Source organism: Phocoena phocoena, chromosome 12, assembly GCF_963924675.1.
Source record: "Phocoena phocoena chromosome 12, mPhoPho1.1, whole genome shotgun sequence".
In the NCBI taxonomy this organism is placed as follows: domain Eukaryota; kingdom Metazoa; phylum Chordata; class Mammalia; order Artiodactyla; family Phocoenidae; genus Phocoena; species Phocoena phocoena.
This window is the reverse complement of record NC_089230.1, coordinates 50,994,601-51,015,976: the sequence shown is the minus strand read 5'-3', so window position 1 is coordinate 51,015,976 and position 21,376 is coordinate 50,994,601. Positions and strand designations below refer to the sequence as shown.

Sequence of the window (21,376 nt, the reverse complement as noted above, 5' to 3'; positions counted from 1 at the left end):
TCAAAACTCAGTTTTAGTATTAGCAAACCTAAAATCATCTAAAGTGCACTGCCCCATTTGTGTCACTCCTGACGCTTGGAGCGATACCCTGTCATCAAGTCAGCAGACTTGAAAGATGTGGAGGTTCAGTGTATAAAGAAATAATACTGTGAGTCATAACACTAGTTTCATCTCCAATTCTCAAAAGCACTATTCGGAAAATCACAGTAATCCTCATAATTTGCATGATAATGGGCCCGGATCAGCATTTAGTGAGTGGGGTAGGGAAGCTGGAGCACGATCTCAGGACGGTGGAGAAAGAGCAACTGCAGAGTCTGGAACCAGGAGCTGGTTGTGGGGAAAACAGCAACTCCGAGACATTTGGAAGGGATGCCCTGCTTCCCTTCAACTTGGGGTACCTCTTCTGGTGCTCCCCCTTCTCTCTCTCATATATGTGTTGTCACATCAAGAAGAGGAGGCTTTGGAAAATTTTGGAAATTTGATGTACAGCACAGCCAGCAACAGGAGTCCCAGGAATGTGGCAGAGAATCAAGAAATTATAAAAAGCTAGAGAGGGCTTCCCTGGTGGCGCAGTGGTTGAGAGTCCGCCTGCCGATGCAGGGGACACGGGTTCGTGCCCCGGTCCAGGAAGATCCCACAGGCCACGGAGCAGCTGGGCCCGTGAGCCATGGCCACTAAGCCTGTGCGTCCGGAGCCTGTGCTCCGCAACGGGAGAGGCCACAGCGGTGAGAGGCCCGCGTAACGCAAAAAAAAATTAATTAATTAAAAAATAAAATAAAAATAAAAAGCTGGAGAAACTTTGGATGTGATTATAAAGCAAGTAGACTAATTTTTACAAAGATATAGATGCAGAGTAATCCATATAAATGAGGGAGGCTAGAGTTATCCCAGTAATATTACTGAATGTCTCCTTGGGAGTCCTCAGATGCACTTTAAATAAAAATCATGATTTTTAAAAAGGCACCCATTGAATTGTAGTCACATGCTTAATTTTTCATCGAAATATCAGCAAATTTGACTACGCTCCCAATTCATCATCTCTAAATGACTTTTCACAGTAAAATAAAATAATAAATATTCTCTCAAAGGATGGTCAGATGCCAGCACAACTGTTCAGAAGAATATTTCAGTGGTTCCTCAATTATTTCAACCAAAGACACTCCAAAGACTCCCTGGACTTGGATAGCATCTTAGGAAAAAGGACACCACTAAAGGAAGGGCAGCTGTTCTACAAGGATCCACTCACTTGGAGGCACATGTTCAGTTTGTTGGGAAGAGTGGGATTTTGGGGGCGGGGGGCAGGACACGTTTTGGGTTGAGGTTTTGGGCAAAGGTACAGAGGCAATTATCAAACTCTTTTATGGTTATAATATATAACAGCTATAGTGTTCATTTTTAGATACCCTGTTAGCACTATCACACTGCTCTGGATTCAATTTGGAAAATTCTGTATTTTTTTTAGTTGGTGCACACATTAAGTGAACGGTCTTCAATTGTAACATAAAACTATCTTTGACAATAAAACATTTGCAAGAGGTTTAAATACACATTATTCTCAAGGAACATGGCCTCACTGGTCCTAATGGTCACTAAATAGAACTCATTCTCTTTGAAAATAAGTACTCTATACCTCTTTGTAAATAGAAGTTACTATATATTTTGAATTCCAACTTTTGAGAGACAATTTTCTATGAATATCTCATGTTTCTGCAAACCTTGTGAGCAGAGGCACACTGCTTTTGTTTCAGACTATCTTTTTATGTGTGCATAGGGAAACAGCCTTGGAAGAAAGAGTATCTCCCTCTGGGCAGCTTTGCTTGCATATCCTTTTTTTTTTTTTTTTTTTTTTTTGCGGTACGCGAGCTTCTCACTGTTGTGGCCTCTCCCGTTGCAGAGCACAGGCTCCGGACGCGCAGGCTCAGCGGCCATGGCTCACGGGCCCAGCCGCTCCACGGCATGTGGGATCTTCCCGGACCGGGGCACGAACCCGTGTCCCCTGCATCGGCAGGCGGACTCTCAACCACTGCGCCACCAGGGAAGCCCTGCTTGCATACTCAAAGAGTAGGTTTCAATTCCTCAGCATGTGCAGCATCCACCTGAGCTACTCCAATCAGCCCCATGGAACTTGGGAGACAGAGGAGTAGATGGGGAACAGGAAGCTCACGCAGCCTCCAGTGCCTCTGACTTGGGAGTCTCCTGTCTTCTGCCAGCATCCATGGCACTGTGGCAGGTTAACTTGTTAGCTTGCACACACAGTAAAAATCTCAGACCCTTCAATAGTTTTTGACACCTACCATCCAAAAATTAATTTTGTAGAATAAAAGGATTTTTTTTGTCCTACCTGACTTCCCACCTCTCTCAAGCAATCTAATACATTTGTATTAATAGACGTGGATTGTCTTCGGGAGTTTGTTGCAAAGGGGCTTAATGTCTCTAGCCAGAAAAACCGAGAAGTAAATTTAATATATTAAAGGACACATGTAATAAAGGCTAGGGTTAGACAGGAACACAAAACATTAAAGGGAAGGAGGTAAGCCTAGAAGGTGGCGATAGAAATAAATTACACAGCCATGTCTTTAATTTTGGTTCTTTGTGTCACAAACTAAACCATTCTTTGCTAAAGAAAATTATAGCCCTATCGCCCTCTACCGGAACCAGGCTAGAAACTACAGGGAAATAGTTTTAAAGTTCTTTATGGAATCTGCTCATAATTATCCAGATTTTAAAGTATACACTTCAGGTTTCCAGTAACCCAGCCTGGCAGGTTAATGCTGGACCATCTAGTGCCGAAAAGAGTGGACAGTCCTTCTCATGCTCACCTGTAATTTGTAGCAGTCACTGACTGCAGGGACCACTAACAGAGCTGTAGACTTTGCTGGAAGTCCCTGGAAGCCACACCTAGCACTTCTGCCCTCACCTGTCCCACTTTCTTTCCATGGACAACAGCTGCTTAGAACCCTCCCCTCATCTATTAACCCCATCACCAAACCCACTCAGTTCCACCTCAAAAAATATCACTTTGCTACACAGTGAATGCCAACCCTTCAATTCCAGCCGAGTAGCATCGTTTTGTGAACTCAAATGATGAGTGCCAAAGGTCCAAACCTTCATTTTTGCTTAAATGGCGGTATATCAACACTTCAAAGCAGCATATCCAAATATTTTGATCATGCATTGAAATCAGAAAAGAATGTATAATGCACCAATAAATGTATTATTTATTTACAAATTATAGAAGTGTACAATTGTACAATATATTATGTACATTATAAAACACACAAAAATAGAAATTTAAAAGGCTGAGATTAAATACAAACAACTGCTTTAACATTTTCCCAGTGGACTGATTACCTGCATATTCCTGGGATGTACACGCCCCCACCTGAAACCGCAGCCCTAAAGCAGGCCAATGATAGCTAGACTTGAATTTTTAGCTCAAGTTACAGAAAAATGTACAAGATCACAGCTTTTTTTTTAGTTTTGCAAAATAGCTCTAGCATCAAGTTTAAATGTGTGAAGATGCTTGATGCTAACTTTTTAAGACATATTTGGGCTAATCACTGCACAGCTGGTAGGTAAAATGTCACATTATGGTTCACTGATAGCTGTTTCAGTTACTATACGGCAGATTAAATAGGGGATTTCATGGAGTTGAATAAGAATATTTGGGGAGGAAAATGCTTTAAAGAAACACTTAATAATAAAGGATGAAGGTCTGCCTTTTTCTTTTTTTAAGCCAACAAGTAGCTAGCACCTTAAAAAACTCCTCTGCCTACAGTGGAAAGACAAACTAAAAAAGGCATTCCAAACAATGGTCATTAGCCAATGCAAATGGATTAAAACAGACTGCCACACATCTGCCTGCCCTAATACCTATGAGTCATTAAGAACGCAAATTCTTTGATTTTTACAGCCCCAGTGTCCAATCACAGACCCAGCCACATTGAAACTCAGTAAATATGTGATGATGAACAACCCCTCAAAAAATATGCGAAGTGCTCGCTGAATTGCATTTGGAGTAACAATTGTTGCTAAAGACCACTCCAGTATCTGGTTTTGATTGGCTGAAGTGAATAACTGAATAAATGTTATGGTCGAAAATTATATGCTCAGAGAACCTCATTACATTCCTCAACACCCTTGCTCCCTTTTTCCACATCAGTCCATTGGTGTCCACCCGCTCTGTTTCCACCCAGGGCCTGAGCTTCCACCTCGCAGTGGAGCCCTGCAGCCAGACAGGCTCAGCATCCTTCTGCACCCCTCAGTGCAAGCTGGGAGAAATACAGTAATGTTCTACACAGAAAACCTTATTCAATGTACTCAATTTTTAAAAAATATTCACAAACTTTTTTTTTTAATTTTAAAGGACATGAACACCTGACTTCAAGATTGAGATATGCACGTGGGGCCTAAATCAAGTTTCATAACACAAAAATTTACAACTGAAAGACTTTCAATTGTGGTCTCCTCTGGACGAGTACCTTTTGTTTTAATAGGTACTTTACGAATTTAAAGAGAAAAATATTATACAATTTAAGTAGCTTAATTTCATAAATAACGTTTCACGTTGCATATGCACACTGAATGTTTTCGTCTATATATTCATCTATTCTGTTCACAAAACGTCAGTGTTTCTTGATGGGAACAAAACTGAAACTGCACTCAGTGAAAGCTTCCATCTGATTAAATGCAAACCAGGGTAAATTAGTTATTAAATCTCAATAATAGAGAAAGAAAGAAGGGATGTAGAATTCAGAGACTTGCTGGAAAGATGAGAACTATAAAATGAAGGCTCAGTTCTTTCACTATTGCAATATGGAAAGAGCTCATTAGAAGAAAATGTATTATTTGGTTAGGAAGTACACATATATCACACAAATGGCAAAGGAAAACAGGCTAGTAGGGTTTCCTAATGAGGTGATGCTGTTTTTTTAAGCACCGTGGTGAGTTACTGGGTTGTAAAACCATCCTCTAGCCTTAAAATCAGAAAGAAGCCAGTTTGAATAACTTACAAAGCCTCTTTAAGACAAAATAGCCACTAGAATAGAAATACTTTTCTTGAAAAGTATCTTTCAAGAAAACCAGGAGTGCGCATACTACACATTGTTTCATTTGCTTGCTTTCCTTGCCTTCATGCCACCTGCGTTTTCTCTAACCTCTCCTTTCACTGGATGCTACAGGCTGGCTCACTCCCTTCCACCTCACTTAGGTGGCCAGCAGCTTCCCAGCAAAACCTGACTCGAAAATTAAACCCACCTTCTACTTATAAAATGAAACAAATCCTCAGTGGCGCTTCTGCTTCCCAAGGAAGGGTCTCACTAACACCTTTAAAAGAAAAATAGGTGATGGAGGTTCCAGTGAAAAAATTGCTTTGACCGTATTATAGGAAATATTACATCCTAAATTTAGAACCCAAAAACCCCCCATTCATGTTTTTGGTTAAGTTTCAAATTTTATTTCCAACTACTGCAGTAACAAAATACCAGTGGTAATTCTGCGTGGAAAGTGACAACCTTCTAAGTAAAGAAGGTCACAAATTAGTATTCCAAGAGTACTTTGGTCTGTGGAGATTTTGATAGGAGAGGATTATTACAATCAGTCCTATAATAGAGACATGCTTCCTCCGTATCTAGTAATACCTCAATAACTCAGCATGTACACATTTCTGCTCTTTATATGCACTCCCTTCCAGGTTGTACTGTGTGAGAGTGTGAGGGGAAAATTCCTCCCAATCATGGGTTTTTCTATAGTATACAGAAATAGCAATCACTTCAGCAGTCATGTACATTATTATTAAATTTTTAGTTGAAAAATAAAAGAATGAGTTATCCTATCATATCCCTTTCTGGGAGTAAAAAGACACACCATTACAAACGTAAAATGAGTCAAACTTCTATTTTATTGACAGGAGTCCAAAATGAATACAAAAAAATGCCTCGTTTGCATGTTATATTTTTCCTTAAAAGGCTTCTGATAGAGTCAGGTAGATTAAAAGCTAAGAATGTATTTCAGCTTTTATAATGAACCTTTTAAAAAAGGTTTAATAACATAAGTCACCAATATCAGAGAACATATGGTCCCACAATCATTTTTAGATCTATAGCTTATAAAAAGAATTAGATCCTGTATTGATCTGCTAAAATAGAGGCTTAAAAATGTTTTAAGCCATTAAAAGCCATTTTTATAATCTGATAACTCTGGGCGATTAAAAGAAGGAAAATCCCAAAATGTAGCCCTCTATATTATGTGGAATGTGACAGAATGCCAACTTACGACCAAGATAGGCAAAAATAAAATGTTTAAAGCTATGAATGGAGCTGTTATAAATACTCTTGTATCACTGCAAAATGTCAATAAGTGAATAGAGCTTACCAAGAGATTAAAACTTGAGCAGATGTTACTTAAAACATTTGTGGTGTTTATCATACTTTAACATTTGTTAAAACTAAAGCTAAACAAAGAAAAGTCGCTCATTTATAGACTGTTTTTCATGTACCTTTACTTTCACTGGGACCATAAATGATCAGATAATACACAGCCCACACTTCTGGACAGTTATAACAAAGGGTTTATTATCATTTGCAGATGAAATAAATGCACCATCCCATACTTGAAAGGCTTTCACAAGCCTTAAGCATTTTTCAGACTGTACCAAGGCACCACCACTGCCTAGTTATATTATGCACCCATTTCTAGTAAAGAACTAACACCTCCTTCAACATCAGTTCTGCACTGTTTCTGGTTTATTACACACTTCCAAAACAGCAAAAATTTGCAAATATGTGCAAATACTGTGGTCCATTCATAGTACTGCTTAGTCATCATCTTCCTCCTCTTCTTCCTCTTCCTCAAAGCTATCTTCAAAGCCCTCGCTGTCCTCCTGGTCTTCATCCCCCTCTACTGCTGTATCCCACTGTGGGTGATTTTCCGGCACAGGCTTAGCCTCATGAACTTCCAACTATAAAAAAGAATTAAATGTAGACTTCAGAAACTTGGGGAGGAATAATGGGAGAAATACCTGGTAAAGAAAAGGTTTCTTTGACTGCAGCAATTACAAAGAAATAGATTTTATGCTTTTAACTCTAAATTTAACATACTTAGAACAGATATTCATCCCAGAAATAAAAAGGTGAATCTACTAACACGTAAGTATAGTTACATTTCTAATGTAGTTTGATTTTAGGAGCTTATACTATTTATTCTGTGGCACGAAAGATGAATAATTGTGATTCTTGAGTGAGAACACTGAGTAATGTCTTAATAAGTCTTCTGCTGATGAAGAAAAACTCAAGTGTGACTTCCAAAGAGGTATTTGCAGCCTCCAGACTCATGAAGTAACATTCTACAGCCAATGGAAAGAAATGCAGTATTCTCGTGGGGGAAAAAAAGGTATGTCTTTGCTGGCTCCCTTCTCTTAGGTCTCCAGTATACAGTGCAACAATATTTCTTCAGCACAATCTCTCTAACACAATAGCATGCCTCTTATAAAAAGCTCAAGTGAAACAGTAAACACTGATGGGAGTGTGCTCCAAATGATACACAAATGTATCCTCTAAAATGATCAAAAACAAATTAGTTTTGGAAATCAATAAACACTACAATGGAATCTGTGGGAAAACACATGTCCTTTTTAAAGAAAACAGAACCCATGTGGTGAGGCCCTGTAAAGTTACAGCATATTACAGCACATTAAAATGTATCACGTAAGTTATACTCAAGGTTCTAAATCATTACACTCTGTTAATACAACTTAAGTTTATTATTGAAAGAGTAGTCCATCAAGTATATTACCTAAAAGTATGAGATGACCTCTTTTTCTATTATTCTACATTTCAAAACTAGAAAACCTTCCCCAGTATATTAAGCACTTGTTCAAACAGACAACCATATGCAATGCATAGTCATTATTCTTACCTTCAATGGTTTAATCTGATCCAAACCCATATAGGAGTCTGATCTTAGAAACACTGTATATTGATAATTTCCAGGCTTTCCTGGTGCAGGAAACTTCAGTTCTACCTAGAATATAAAATCAGCACTTAAAATCTGTATTTTGAGGAGTGGAAGAAACAACAGCTCACTCCTAAAATATTTAGACCAGAGTATTTAATAGCTAGGGTTTACTCAGATGACACAGGAGGTCCTAATAAATGTTACAAAAGTTCTAACAACAACAAATACACACATATATGACGTTTATGTCATATATATACTATACAAAAAGAAAACAAAAAGAGGCAGAATTGATGGGGTCAATTTCTATCTCCACAATTCAAGAAAGCATATTTAAAGCGACCAAGTTCTATGTTGATCTGATCACATCTTGACAACTTGAAGAAATGAAGTTGGGTATAAAAGTAAAATAAATGAAATGGACTAAAATAGGCTTCACCAGAGAGGAAAGAGTTCTTGCCAAATTTTCTTATTTCTACGACAAATGCTGTGAGATAATAGAAAATATATACATTGGTCTCTGCCCTCGGTTCCAGGTAAAGAGCTCCTCAAACCCCTGTAATTTCCTAAGTAATAAGAGCACAAGGAGCATCTTTTGTTCTAATATTTGGTCTTTGACTCTGGTTCCTGACACTGAGCTTATAAATCCCTTGGAATTTCCTGGATAAGAATGAGTTCTCTTCTAATGAGGTGGCTCTTGGTGGGCTCCTAGATGAGGACTGGTCACCAGAAAGCCCAAACCATGATGAGAGGCTTAGAACTTTTAGTCCCACGCCCCCAGTCTCCAGAGAAGGGCTGGAAACTGAATTAATGATCAATTATGCCTTTGTGATAAAGCCTCCATAAAAATCCCCGAAGTAGGGGTTCTGGAAGCTTCCGAGTTGGTGAACATGTGCAAGTGCTGGGAGAGTGGATTGCTCAGAAAGAGCATGGAAGCTCCATGCCCCTTCCCACATACCCTGCCCTAGGTATTTCTTCCATCTGGATATTCATCTATATCCCTTATCATATTATTTTCATAATAAACTGGTAAATATGTTTCCTTGAATTCTGTGAGCCATTCTAGCAAATTATTGAACCCAAGGAGGGGGATCATGGGAACCACGATTTACAGCCAGTTGGTCAGAAGTATAGGTGACAACCTGGGACTTGTGACTAGCATCTAAAGATGGAGAGCGGGGGAACAGCAGTCTTGTGGGACTGAACCCTTAACCTGAGGTAGATATACAGGTAGACAGTGTCAGCACTGAGTTAAACCACAGGACACTCAGCTGGTGTCACAGCAAATTGCTTGGTGCGGGGAAAAGCCCACAAACTGGTATCAGAAGTGTTCAGAGTGTGGCAGTAGTGTTAGAGTAAAGGAGAAACACATGGGAGAAATATGTTTTTTTCTTTACAGATGTCCAATGCCTTACAAGGTCAAAAAGACACGTTATTTCCTATCATATACTAATGAACTTCAAATACAAAAATTTACGAACTCTTAGAAGTTTCTACTCCACTTGGACAAAGGAAGAATACATTTTTATGATGACATTTAGATGCTCTGGTAATCTGCCTCCACTTTCCAAAATCCAGATTTTGTTGGCAAGACTATATATTAAAATTTGCCATTAAAACAAACAAGCTAGGGCTTCCTTGGTGGCGCAGTGGTTAAGAATCCGCCTGCCAATGCAGCGGACACGGGTTCAAACCCTGGTCCGGGAAGATCCTACATGCCGCAGAGCAACTAAGCCCGTGCGCCAGAACTACTGAGCCTGCGCTCTAGAGCCCGCAAGCCACAACTACTGAGCCCGCATGCCACAACTACTGAAGCCCGTGTGCCTAGAGCCCATGCTCCGCAACAAGAGAAGCCACCGCAATGAGAAGCCCATGACCGCAACGGAGAGTAGCCCCCGTTCACCGCAACTAGAGAAAGCCCGCACCCAGCAACGAAGACCCAACACAGCCAAAAATAAATAAATAAAATAAATAAATTTATAAAAAAAAAAACAAGCTAGAAAACATCATGGGAGAATTTTTTTTAAATTAATCTCAAAGTTTGGCCCCTCTAACTGTAACATCAAACCTACAAATCATAAAAGAAAAAGACTATTAAATCATACCATCAAACACCCAAATAAACCAATGGATGAACAAATGAGTAAATATTTCTATTTTTGCTTGATAAAAACAGCCACAATAATAAAACAAACTGGGGAAAAATATCTGCAACACACATCACAAAGGGCTGATTTCATAATATTTAAACAAAAATAAAGTCCCAAAACCAATTTAAAAGACCAATATAACCCAACAAAAATGGACGACGGTCACAAACAGACACACAAAGAAATATGATTCAAACACACTGAAAGATGTACAGTTTCCCTCTTAAGAGAAATATAAAATTAAACTACACTGAATACAGCCAGCATAGTAAAAATTGATTCAGGCAGGAATCATCAACGTATGCTAAAATGAGTGGGTTAAAGACTGTTGGAGAACAGGGTATTCACATAGTGTCCAAGTATCACCCCACAGATTGGAGGAAGACATACTTTTTACAACAGAGAAAAGACTTAACTAAATGATCAACCATAATATATCACCAATATCAGGCAAACTAATATAATGTGCCCCTGATGTGATGCACTAAGAAGGTTATTACATCACCTACGCAGTATTTTTGCCAAAAATATTTGAGAAGAATATAAGCGTGAGTAACCAATAAGACAAATTCAGATTAAGGGATATTCTATAAAATACCTTGCCTGGACTCTTCAAAAATATCAATAGCTGGGACTTCCCTGGTGGCGCAGTGGTTGGGAGTCTGCCTGCCAATGCAGGGAACACGGGTTCGAGCCCTGGTCCGGGAAGATCCCACATGCCACGGAGCAGCTGGGCCTGTGAGCCATGGCCGCTGAGCCTGTGCGTCCGGAGCCTGTGCTCCGCAACAGGAGAGGCCGCAACAGTGAGAGGCCCACGTACCGCACACACACACAAAAAATGTTAAAATTACTCTCAAAAATACCCTTAAGTTGGTACCAACTCTAAGTGTCAAATAAACAAGAAACTACTTCATACATGTACTACTTGGTTAGAAAGGTGGGAAAAAACTTTTTGGATTAAAAATCATCATCATAGATCTTGAAATTCAAAGCCTTGCTCTTGTCCACCAAGTCCGGGTAGACAGAACCTTCTTCCTAGAAAAATAACATAAAAAATCAAGAAGAAAAACAAGAAAATCCAAGGGCAAAATATGTTCATCACAAAGCTATATTACTGATGTCACTGACAGCGGACGAAGCAATGTAACAAAAAATTCCACTCTAAAAAACGAATCACCAGTTCTTATATTTGTTTTTTAAGACAAAAGGTATATATCTGAGCACTAACCCAAAGAGGATAAAAATAATAAATTTTTGTAAAACATAATTAAATTCTGGAGATAAGGTAAGGCATGTGTTCTTAGATAGTAACAGTGAAAACTCCCCAAAATAAGTTGAGAGCAAGGTTTTAGAAGACTACCAAGTTGTAGTTCAGTACGTTATAAATTTCCAATGAGCTCCCTCCAAAATATGTCAGAGAATAGTTATAAAATGTGTCTTAAATAAAATGTAATAAGCCAAATATGATAAACTGATTTCTACACTGCTTTCTATATTTAAATAATGTTGTTGGATAATTACCTCTTCCGTATCTTTTAGTGTGCACACATGATATGGCATAGATATTAATGTCTGTTCCTTCCTATCTGCGATATAAAGCCACCACCATTCTTGTTTTTCCTGCAAAGAAAAATAAATATAAATAACCAAAAAGAGTTAGAGAAATACAATTTTGCCTTGTCTCATTTTAGCGGTATGGTTACCCCTTGGTACCTGAGGGGGACTGGTTCCAGACACGCCCCCCCACACCCACAATGTGGACACCAAAATCCATGAATGCTCACATCCTTTATACAAACTGGTGTTGCATTTGCATATGATTTGTTTCATCTCTAGATTACTTACAATATCTAATACAACGTAAATGCTATGCCAGTACCCAGCAAATTCAAGTTTTGCCTTTTGGAACTTTCTGGAATGTACCCCCCTAACATTTTCAATCCACAGTTGGTCAAATCCATGGATGCAAAACCCACAGATGCGGAGGGCCAACTGTATTTTCCTTGTTTTATTCGTTGCTGTATCCCCAGCACAGACTCAGTGCCTGGTACAAAATAGATGTCAATAAATATTTACTGAATGAATAAATTGTTAACCATTTGTAGATCCGCTCTCCACAACACTTTTGTATGTAATTTTGGTGTTTCAAATGGCCCCTTAAACGCTATTGATGAACCTCTGTATTAAAAACCCCTGATTAATTGTAAATGACAAAAGATATGCTAAAAAAGAAAACAGTATGAACTATTACAATATCATTTAGCAAATAATCTTAGTAATGTTACCTAGTAATAAGCAAAAGCCAGAAAGTAGGAGTGGAACGGACTTACAACAATATCGGAAATTAATATATTAAAACACATTACTCATAAGAGAGCATCTCAGATTCTAAGAGCCTGTTTATACCTTTTACTGCACATGATTTTAATAAGCTCAGCATTTTTAGTTGTACTTCATAAAAGATTAGGACCAGAAAAAGAGCTGGGTAAAAAAATTGCCACCAGAACGCACAATGGTAGCAGAGAGCACTGACAGGAGACAAAAATCTATTAAAACAAAAATTAGAAGACTAGTCTGGAAGTACAAAACTTCAATGTGCCCAGCAACTATCACTGTATTACAGCACAGGTCAGTAACTAAACAGTCATCTTCTTCACATCCACTGTTTAAGAACTGGATAGAGACAGTATCTTTCTAAAATGGCTTTTAAAAAAAAATGTTTTGTAGCTAAAAATAAACTCTAGGATATTCCAAATAATCAACCAAAAAAACAATAGACTATTCTAAAGTCTCAATTATCCAAAAGAAGGTTAAAAAAAATAACTTTTACTGAAAATAGTTTCGTAGGAAAAATGTTTGTTTCTAAGCCAAAAACACTTGCACTTTCTATTGCATTTCAATCCTAAGATATTAAAATTTGTTTTATTATCTTTCTAATAATGCTACACTAAGTTCAGCTAAAAGTTTTTGTTTAAATGCCTTAAACTACAAGGCACTGCAACATTAATAAGCAGAATAACAGATCACAAGTGCATGATTAACCCAACTTCTGCTCAACCCAAGGGTTAAGACTACCACAACAGGTATATGTGTATATATATGTTCATCTATGAGTGTTTTGCACACACAAAATGGGTAAAACATAACAGACTCAAAATGGAGTTCAGTTGTACCTCACAGGAGATTGGTTCCAGGACCACGCCACCTCCAGGATACCAAAATTCATAGATGTTCAAGTCTCTTACATAAAGTGTCATGGTACAGTTGGCCCTCTGTATTTGCAGATGCAGAACCCACACACACCGAGGGCCAACTGTATAAACATCTGGCCTTTGTGAGCCAAAGAGTCTCTGCTGCAACTACTCAACTCTGCCACTGTATTGCAAAAGGAATGAGTGTGACTCTGTTCCAATAAAACTTCATTTACAAAACAGGCCAGGAGGCAGATTTGTCGGTAGGCAGTAGTTTGCCAATGCCTGTTTTAAAGCCATCCAGACCTGATTATTTCACTTCTCTAAACCTCACTTTTTTCTCTGTTAAGTAATGAATGCCTACCTCACACTGTGTTGTGAAGATAAACCGAGATAATACAAATAAAATATCTGTTAAACTGGCTAGGACACAGAGCACAATAAAATTACAGTTACATTTATATAGCCACTATGGAAAACAGTATGGAGGATCCTCAAAAAATTAAAAATACAACTACCATATGATTCAGCAATTTCACTTCTGGCAATTTACCCCAAGAAAACAAAGTTGCTAATTTGAAAAGGTATGTACACAGTAATTCACCTCATCATTATTTACAGTAGTCAAGATATGGGGCTTCCCTGGTGGCGCAGTGGTTGAGAGTCCGCCTGCCGATGCAGGGGACACGGCTTTGTGCCCCGGTCTGGGAAGATCCCACATGCCGTGGAGCGGCTGGGCCCGTGAGCCATGGCTGCTGAGCCTGCGCGTCCGGAGCCTGTGCTCCGCAACGGGAGAGGCCACAACAGTGAGAGGCCCGCGTACCGCAAAAAAAAAAAAAGATATGGTAGCAACTGAAGTATCCATTGATGGATGAATGGACAAAGAAGATGTGGTACATATATACAATGGAATATTACTTAGCCATAAAAAAAGAATCGAAATCTTGACATTTGAAACAATGTGGATGGACCTAGAGGATATCACGTTAAGTGAAGTGAGAGAAAGACAAATACCATATGATCTCACTTATTTGTAGAATCTAAAAAACAAAACAAAATGAAAACATACTCACAGATATAGAGAACAAACCAGTAGTTGCCAGAGGGGTGGGGGTAGGGGGAGAAATAAGCGAAGGAGATTAAGAAGTACAAACCTCTAGTTATAAAATAAATAAGCCATGGGGATGTAATATACAGCATAAGGAATATGATCAATAATATTGTAATAACTCTGTATGGGAACAGATGGTTACTAGACTTATTGTGGTGACCATTTCATAATGTATGCAAATGTCAACTCACTATATGGTATACCTGAAACTAATGTGATGTTGTATTTCAACTATATATCAATAATAATTTTTAAAGTTATGATTATTAATGAAATGAGGTAAACATCTCTACTATTTAAGTGGTCTGACATTTCATTATCAGAAATATCATTACCAGAACATGTATTATTAATATGAGAAGCAGAGGGGTATATTCAAAATGTGCATTTATTCTTTATCTCCACTTAAAGAATGCCTCCCACCCTCCACCCCCCACGCATGCTATTTGATTAAAATGAGATTCACTCAAGAATACTATTTATTAAGAAGCTAGTGACTATCTGGGACTTCCCTGGTGGCGCAGTGGTTAAGAATCCACCTGCCAGTGCAGGGGACACAGGTTTGAGCCCTGTTCTGGGAAAATCCCACATGCGGTGGAGCAACTGAGCCCGTGTGCCACAACTACTGAGCCTGCACTCTAGAGCCTGCAAGCCACAACTACTGAGGCCCACGTGTCTAGAGCTCGTTCTCCGCATCAAGGGAAGCCACAGCAATGAGAAGCCCACGCAACTCAACAGAGAGTAGTCCCTGCTCACCGCAACTAGAGAAAGCCCGCATACAGCAACAAAGACCCAATGCAGCCTAAATAAATAAATAAAATTAAAAAAAAAAAAGAGATCTGTTGTGTAAAAAAAAAAAAAAAAAGAAGCTAGTGACTATCAATCTATGGCACTGCACCTACGCTCTCTTGATGCACACGGTGAAAGTGGAAAAGATGTTCTACCATGAGTTATTTGCACTTTAAACAAAACTGTTTCTGTTGTGTGAGATTCCCAACCATTCTTAACTTATTAAACATATGAGCTGCAATTAACATGTAAGTCAATTATTAACATAAAACTTTAAGTAATTTAAGGGGGTAGTATGGTGGTTAGGTAGGTACATGGGAAGGTAGACAGGTAGATGTTAGGAAAATCCTAAATAAAGTTTATCTGATAAATGACACTTTGAGATATTTACCATGTAGATGAAATTACAAGAAGGCATTTTCACTGCTAAAATGTTCTAAGGGAGTAAATGAATGCTTTGCTTATTAACTAAGCATGGTCTAAAATGAAGCTGTCTATTATAAGGGTACAAATTATGCAGCTTACAGCATCCCATGGTACCTTTTTTTTTTTTTGTGGTACGTGGGCCTCTCACTGTTGTGGCCTCTCCCATTGTGGAGCACAGGCTCCGGACGCGCAGGCTCAGTGGCCATGGCTCACGGACCCCGCTGCTCCGCGGCATGTGGGATCTTCCCAGACCGGGGCACGAACCCGTGTCCCCGGCATCGGCAGGCAGACTCTCAACCACTGTGCCACCAGGGAAGCCCCCATGGTACTTTTAAAACCAATCAATGAGTGGAATTTATTCGCTTGATTTCAGGAGCTTTGGTGTTGGCAGACTACACTGCAATGGGCAAAATGCCCCTAACAGATGGGCTATAGCTCAGGACATGCCAGAAGATCAGTGCACACAGTAAGATGGAATCCTGGTCTGACTTCTCTCCAAGTCAAAACAAAAGTCTGTGCAGAGCCACTCATTTATTATTAGGAGAGCCAAATCACTTAGGAATTTGCCTTCAGCAGCCCCCAGCAACTAGAGATTGATGTTCTAGAGCAGAAAGCAGATTTATACATGAAATCACCTGCCAAACATGAGTGGTAAGCACAAGGTTCTGTGGCAAAGCTGCAAGGCAGTCTACGGAACAGCTTCGCTAAACTAAGAGGCAACCAGTCCTTGATCTCTAGCCACAGACAAAATCATCCACAAATGCAATACATCAAGCAGATCCCAAATTCATCTGAAAGACAAACAACATAGCGTATCAAAGAGATCAAAAGTTGAACAGGCCACAGTCACAACATAAACAAGCACAAGGGAACAAACAGCACTGCCATGAGCTGTCCTGAGCTTGGGGCTCGGCTCCTACTGAACTTAGTGGGTCCCTCAGCCATGGGCTTGCCTCTTCCCATGGCCCAGGGCAATTATCGGAGCAAGTCTAGTGGCTACAGGTGGCCAGTAGAGAACCCTCAGAGAAAAACCATGGGGAAAATTTAGGAACATTTTCATCCTATTTAAAACATGACAGAATTGTGAGATTCATAACAGCCATACAGTCATAGGCAAAATATGCATTTGTCCAACTAGGACTGCCTGAACTGCTAATGAAAAATCATCATTAAGCACAACTCTCAGTAATCTGGGCGCAGAAAAGACAGAAGTACTTAAAAAGTTAACAACCCTCCTTTTAAACAACACATTCACTAAAAATGATTTACGTTGAAATATAGTCTTCAAAAATGTGGTCTATCAAGAACAGACCACATTCAGCACGCTTGAGCCAATACACACCACAGAGAGATTAAAAAGCAACTAAGGGCTTCCCTGGTGGCGCAGTGGTTGAGAGTCCGCCTGCCGATGCAGGGGACACGGGTTCGTGCCCCAGTCTGGGAAGATCCCACACGCAGTGGAGCGGCTGGGCCCATGAACCGTGGTCGCTGAGCCTGCGCGTCTGGAGCCTGTGCTCCGCAACAGGAGAGGCCACAGCAGTGAGAGGCCCGCATACCGCAAAAAAAAAAAAAAAAACAAAAAACAAACAAACAAAAAAAAGCAACTAAGAAATATCTGAATAGAATAAGGAAAACACTAGGCTGTGTATAACTCACCTCAGGAAAGTAAAGACTATAAACAGGATGTGTTATCTTTGATTTGGTTTCCAGCAGAGCTCGCTCCTTTCGCTGTATACTTTGTTGTAATTCTTGCCACTCCTGTAAAGTGAAAATTAAATCTTTGAAATCAAGCATGTTTTCAATCATTTTGAGGGGTGTCCGTCTTCTTCCCGATGTTATTCCTGACAATGCTAACTACTACTGAGTTCAGTCCCACAAATCTGATCATTTCCCTGCCCCAGACTTACAATGCTTCTTTTCATAAATCAACTGTAACCCATCTAGTATGAACTACACAGCCAATCATGACCTGATCTGGACCTGTCTCTCCAGTCTCCTGTCACTGTTTTCCTCCCTGCACTTTTTCTTCTAGTCATTTCCAACCACCTAGCCTTCTCTGACCTCACCAGCTATTTCACTCCTCCTAAACCCTGTTTAGATTTTTGTTTTCTTTTTTCTCTACCTGTTAAATTCCTACTCATTATTCTTTCAGGAGCAGCTGAAGTCTAAAGTATGAGTTCCTGAGTCCCACAAATCGTCCTCTACCCCAGAGCTGAGTTGATCACTCCTCCCTTTGTGCCATCACTGCCCCTTGCACAACGTGCATAGTCTCTTTGGTACTATAATGCTTACTTACAAGTCTGCCTTCTCCATCAGGCTACTATCATTCAAGGGCAGAAACTATTGCACGTTTGGCTTTGCATTCCTATCATCTAACACAGTGCTTGCAGTGTGACAGATAATGAGTAATTATTTGTTATTTGTATAATTATTTGTCAATTGAATGAACGTATTTTTTGGTCATCTGAAGAAACTAGTTTATCAAAACCCTACTAACCTAGTCACCTCTACTAACCCTAATACAGTCAGAAAGAAATATGTCAACTCTTTCTCAAAACAAGGGTGGGGGAATAATTTCTTTGATAGGTTTTAATTTCCTGGCAATCAACTTAATTATCAAAGTACAAAAACACTCAAGGGCCAGCAACTGCTAAAAACAGTCATCCTTATTTTTCTCCCACCATTCCCAAGGGCAAGTACATTATTTCTGTATACCTCTATCCTTTGCCCTTTTACTTTTTCCTTTTTTTGGCCTCTGCTTTTGCTTCAGAGGCTGTTCAGGGAATCTCTTTTAAATTCCTAAACCATAAGGGTTACTTTTAGATCAATGGCCCAGTCAAGAACACCACAAACATAAAGAAAATGGCTGATCAGGTTATAGTTAATTTACAGTTAGTCTCTAAGGACCGTTATTTGTCCACCAAATATTCTTTTCTACAGCTTTCTCATAAATCATGTGCAACTTAATGCCATGCCACGAGATTTTTTTCTATTCCCTTTACCCTCACAATCTTAATTCCTTAGTGACAGCCCTTTCCTTAATGTCTTATATACCTCTTGAAACGAGGTGGCATTCCGTAAATGTCAGCTTTTACCTTAACCAACTTCTTGGCGTTACAGCCCACAGTAATGTTTCTTCACCCTAAACATTTCCTGGAACTTTTGAGATCCTCTTCCAAGTAACTGCTACCTATTTCATAATCCACCTTTCCTTACTCATATTTCCAGATAACACAGAAAATTGCCTTAAGAGAACAAACTGACTTCACCTCAGACCCAGGTCCTACCCCATCTAACAATTTAAGATTTAAGAAAATTAGGATTTCCAATCTTGTTAGAAATAATTTTTCTTTATAATTACAACTACCATCCCTCAAAAACATTCTGTAAAAGTAATATAAGATTATAAAATATGCTGGTATTGCTTAAGACAAGCAAAAAAAGTAAGCAAGCAAAGGAAAAACAACAATAGAAACCAAAACTATCATCAGAGGTATAATTCCAATTATTTAAACTTATAAGTCTTACTGCTTCATCATCCTTGCTTTGTTTTTCATCTTGCTCTCTATCAGAGTCTCTGTCACTACCATCATCTTTTTCACTTTGAGAGTCTCTATTGGTTTCTTCTTCCTCAGAGTCACTGCCTTTGTCAGAAACTTCTTCTTCATCTTCCTTTACTGCAGCTTCCTAAAAGGAAAAAGCAACCACAAAAGCTCTGAATATCTCAATGAATATACCATTCTGAGTCCCTGAAACTAATTTACTGTCATTATAATTAAACTGGCTCAAGATTACAATTTCACTATTCACACAGAATTTTAGAGAACTATAAACATTTTTATGTATAAATATGTGGGAGTCAGACTGAAGACTTTTTAACATTTGGCTTATTTGTCTTTTTGTCAGTTATTTTATTCAGTCTTCATAGTTTGTAAAACAAAAATATTTTATTTCTATTCACAAAATATACTACCACAATGGCTAAGATGGCTCATCTTTCACAAACACCAATTATACAATATATTTTATTTGAGAAGGAGAAATGAGAAGTTTATAGTACTGCTTTGGGAATTTAATATCATCTTCAATAAGGAGTATAATGTAGTAAGGAAAGTCACTGTCCCAGACAAAATCCATTTCAAGAAGCAAGAAAAAGAATAGCAAATTAAATGCAATGAAAGTAGTAGTGAATAATACAGATCAGAATTCAATTAAAGAGAAAGCAGATATGCAAAAGGGAAACCCAAACAAAACCAAACATTGGTTCTTTAAAAAGATTAATAAAATTGATAAATTTTATTAGGCAAGACTGATCAAAGAAAAAAAGACAATACAGATTACCAATATTAGGACTAAAAGAGACATAACTACAGATCCAAAAGACATTAAAAATAAGGATATTATGAATAACTTTGTCAATAAATTTGACAACTTAGAGGAAATGGACAAAGTCCTTGAAAAACACAATTTACTAAAACTGATATAAGAAAAAAAGTGGAATATGTTAAATAAATGGACTCTACAATTAAATCCTTTTTCAAACTCCAAGCCCATATGGCTTCTCTAGGTAATTCTTCCAAATAAGAAACAACCCAATCTTATACACCTTTCCAGAAAAAAGAAAGAGAGAATAATCCCTAACTTGTTTAATGAGGCCAGCATAAACGTGATCCAAAACCTCACAAGAATATTACAAGAAAGAAGAATGACAAACCAATATTCTCTCATAAAAATAGATGCAGGGATCCTAAACAAAATATTACTAAATCCAGATAAATATTTTAAAAATATTATGTTATGAGCAAATGAGATTTGTTCCAGGAATACAAGGACAGTTTAAATTTTTTTAATTCATCAGTATAATTAGTCACATTAACAGAAAGGAGAAAAATCATACAATCATCTCATGATAAAAAACCAAACTGGGAATAGAGGGAACACCTCCTTAACCTGATAGAGAATATCTATAAAAACCCTATATCTAACGTCATACTTAGTGGTGAAATAATGTTTGCTTTCTCCATGAGATCAACAATAAGAAAAGGGTGACTGCCATCTTCACTTCTACTTCTAGTCAACATTACATTGAAAGTTCTAGCCAGTACAGTAAGGCAGAAAGGAAGAAACCACATAAAGATTAAAGTAAAGCTGTCTTTATTCCCAGATGGCACGATTGTGTATGTAGAAAATCTTTTTATTTAAATACCTACAAATAGTTAGAATTACTGTCAATTCATCAAGAATCCTTGATATAAGGTAATATTTAGAAGGCAACTACACTTCTATACACCAGCAATAAACACTGAAGAATGAATTTTTTTAATGTTATTTGCAATAGCACTAGAAAGGATCAAACACACAGGAGTAAATCTAATGAAAGATGTGTCATATCCTCTGCCAATGGAAATCACAAAACACTGCTGAGAAAAATTAAGGAAGATCCAGTTAATAAAGATAAAGCATAATTATGAATAAAAAGAGTCAATACTGTTAACCTGTGAATTCTTCCCATACTGAACCACAGAGTAAACACAATACCAATCTGAATTCCAGCAGCTTTTTTTGGGTGGAAATTCTCAAGCTTATTCTAAAATTTTAGCTGGAAATGCAAAGGACCTAAAATAGTCAAGACAATTTTGAAGAAGTAAAATAAGAGTTTGAGGACTTACATGACCATATTTTAAGAGTTAAAATAAAGCCACAATAATTAAGACAGTGTGGTACTGGCACAAGAAGAGACAAATAATCAGTGGAAT

At 38.3% G+C, this 21,376-nt stretch overlaps 1 protein-coding gene across 2 annotated transcripts in view; it reads right to left on the bottom strand.

Annotated features, from left to right (window-relative positions):
* Positions 1-5,881: 5,881 nt before the first annotated feature.
* SEC63 (SEC63 homolog, protein translocation regulator) overlaps positions 5,882-21,376 on the bottom strand; it is a 70,211-nt gene continuing 54,716 nt past the window's right edge. Inside the window, exons 17-21 of one of the 2 annotated variants that reach the window (XM_065888705.1) lie at positions 19,149-19,307; positions 17,277-17,378; positions 11,625-11,723; positions 7,915-8,019; positions 5,882-6,958 (exon numbers count right to left, since the gene is read on the bottom strand). In XM_065888705.1, coding sequence (XP_065744777.1) covers positions 6,815-6,958; positions 7,915-8,019; positions 11,625-11,723; positions 17,277-17,378; positions 19,149-19,307 — 609 coding nt within the window. In that variant the 3' untranslated portion in view covers positions 5,882-6,814. The remainder of the gene's footprint in view (positions 6,959-7,914; positions 8,020-11,624; positions 11,724-17,276; positions 17,379-19,148; positions 19,308-21,376) is intronic. The other variant, XM_065888706.1, reaches the window with a different exon arrangement.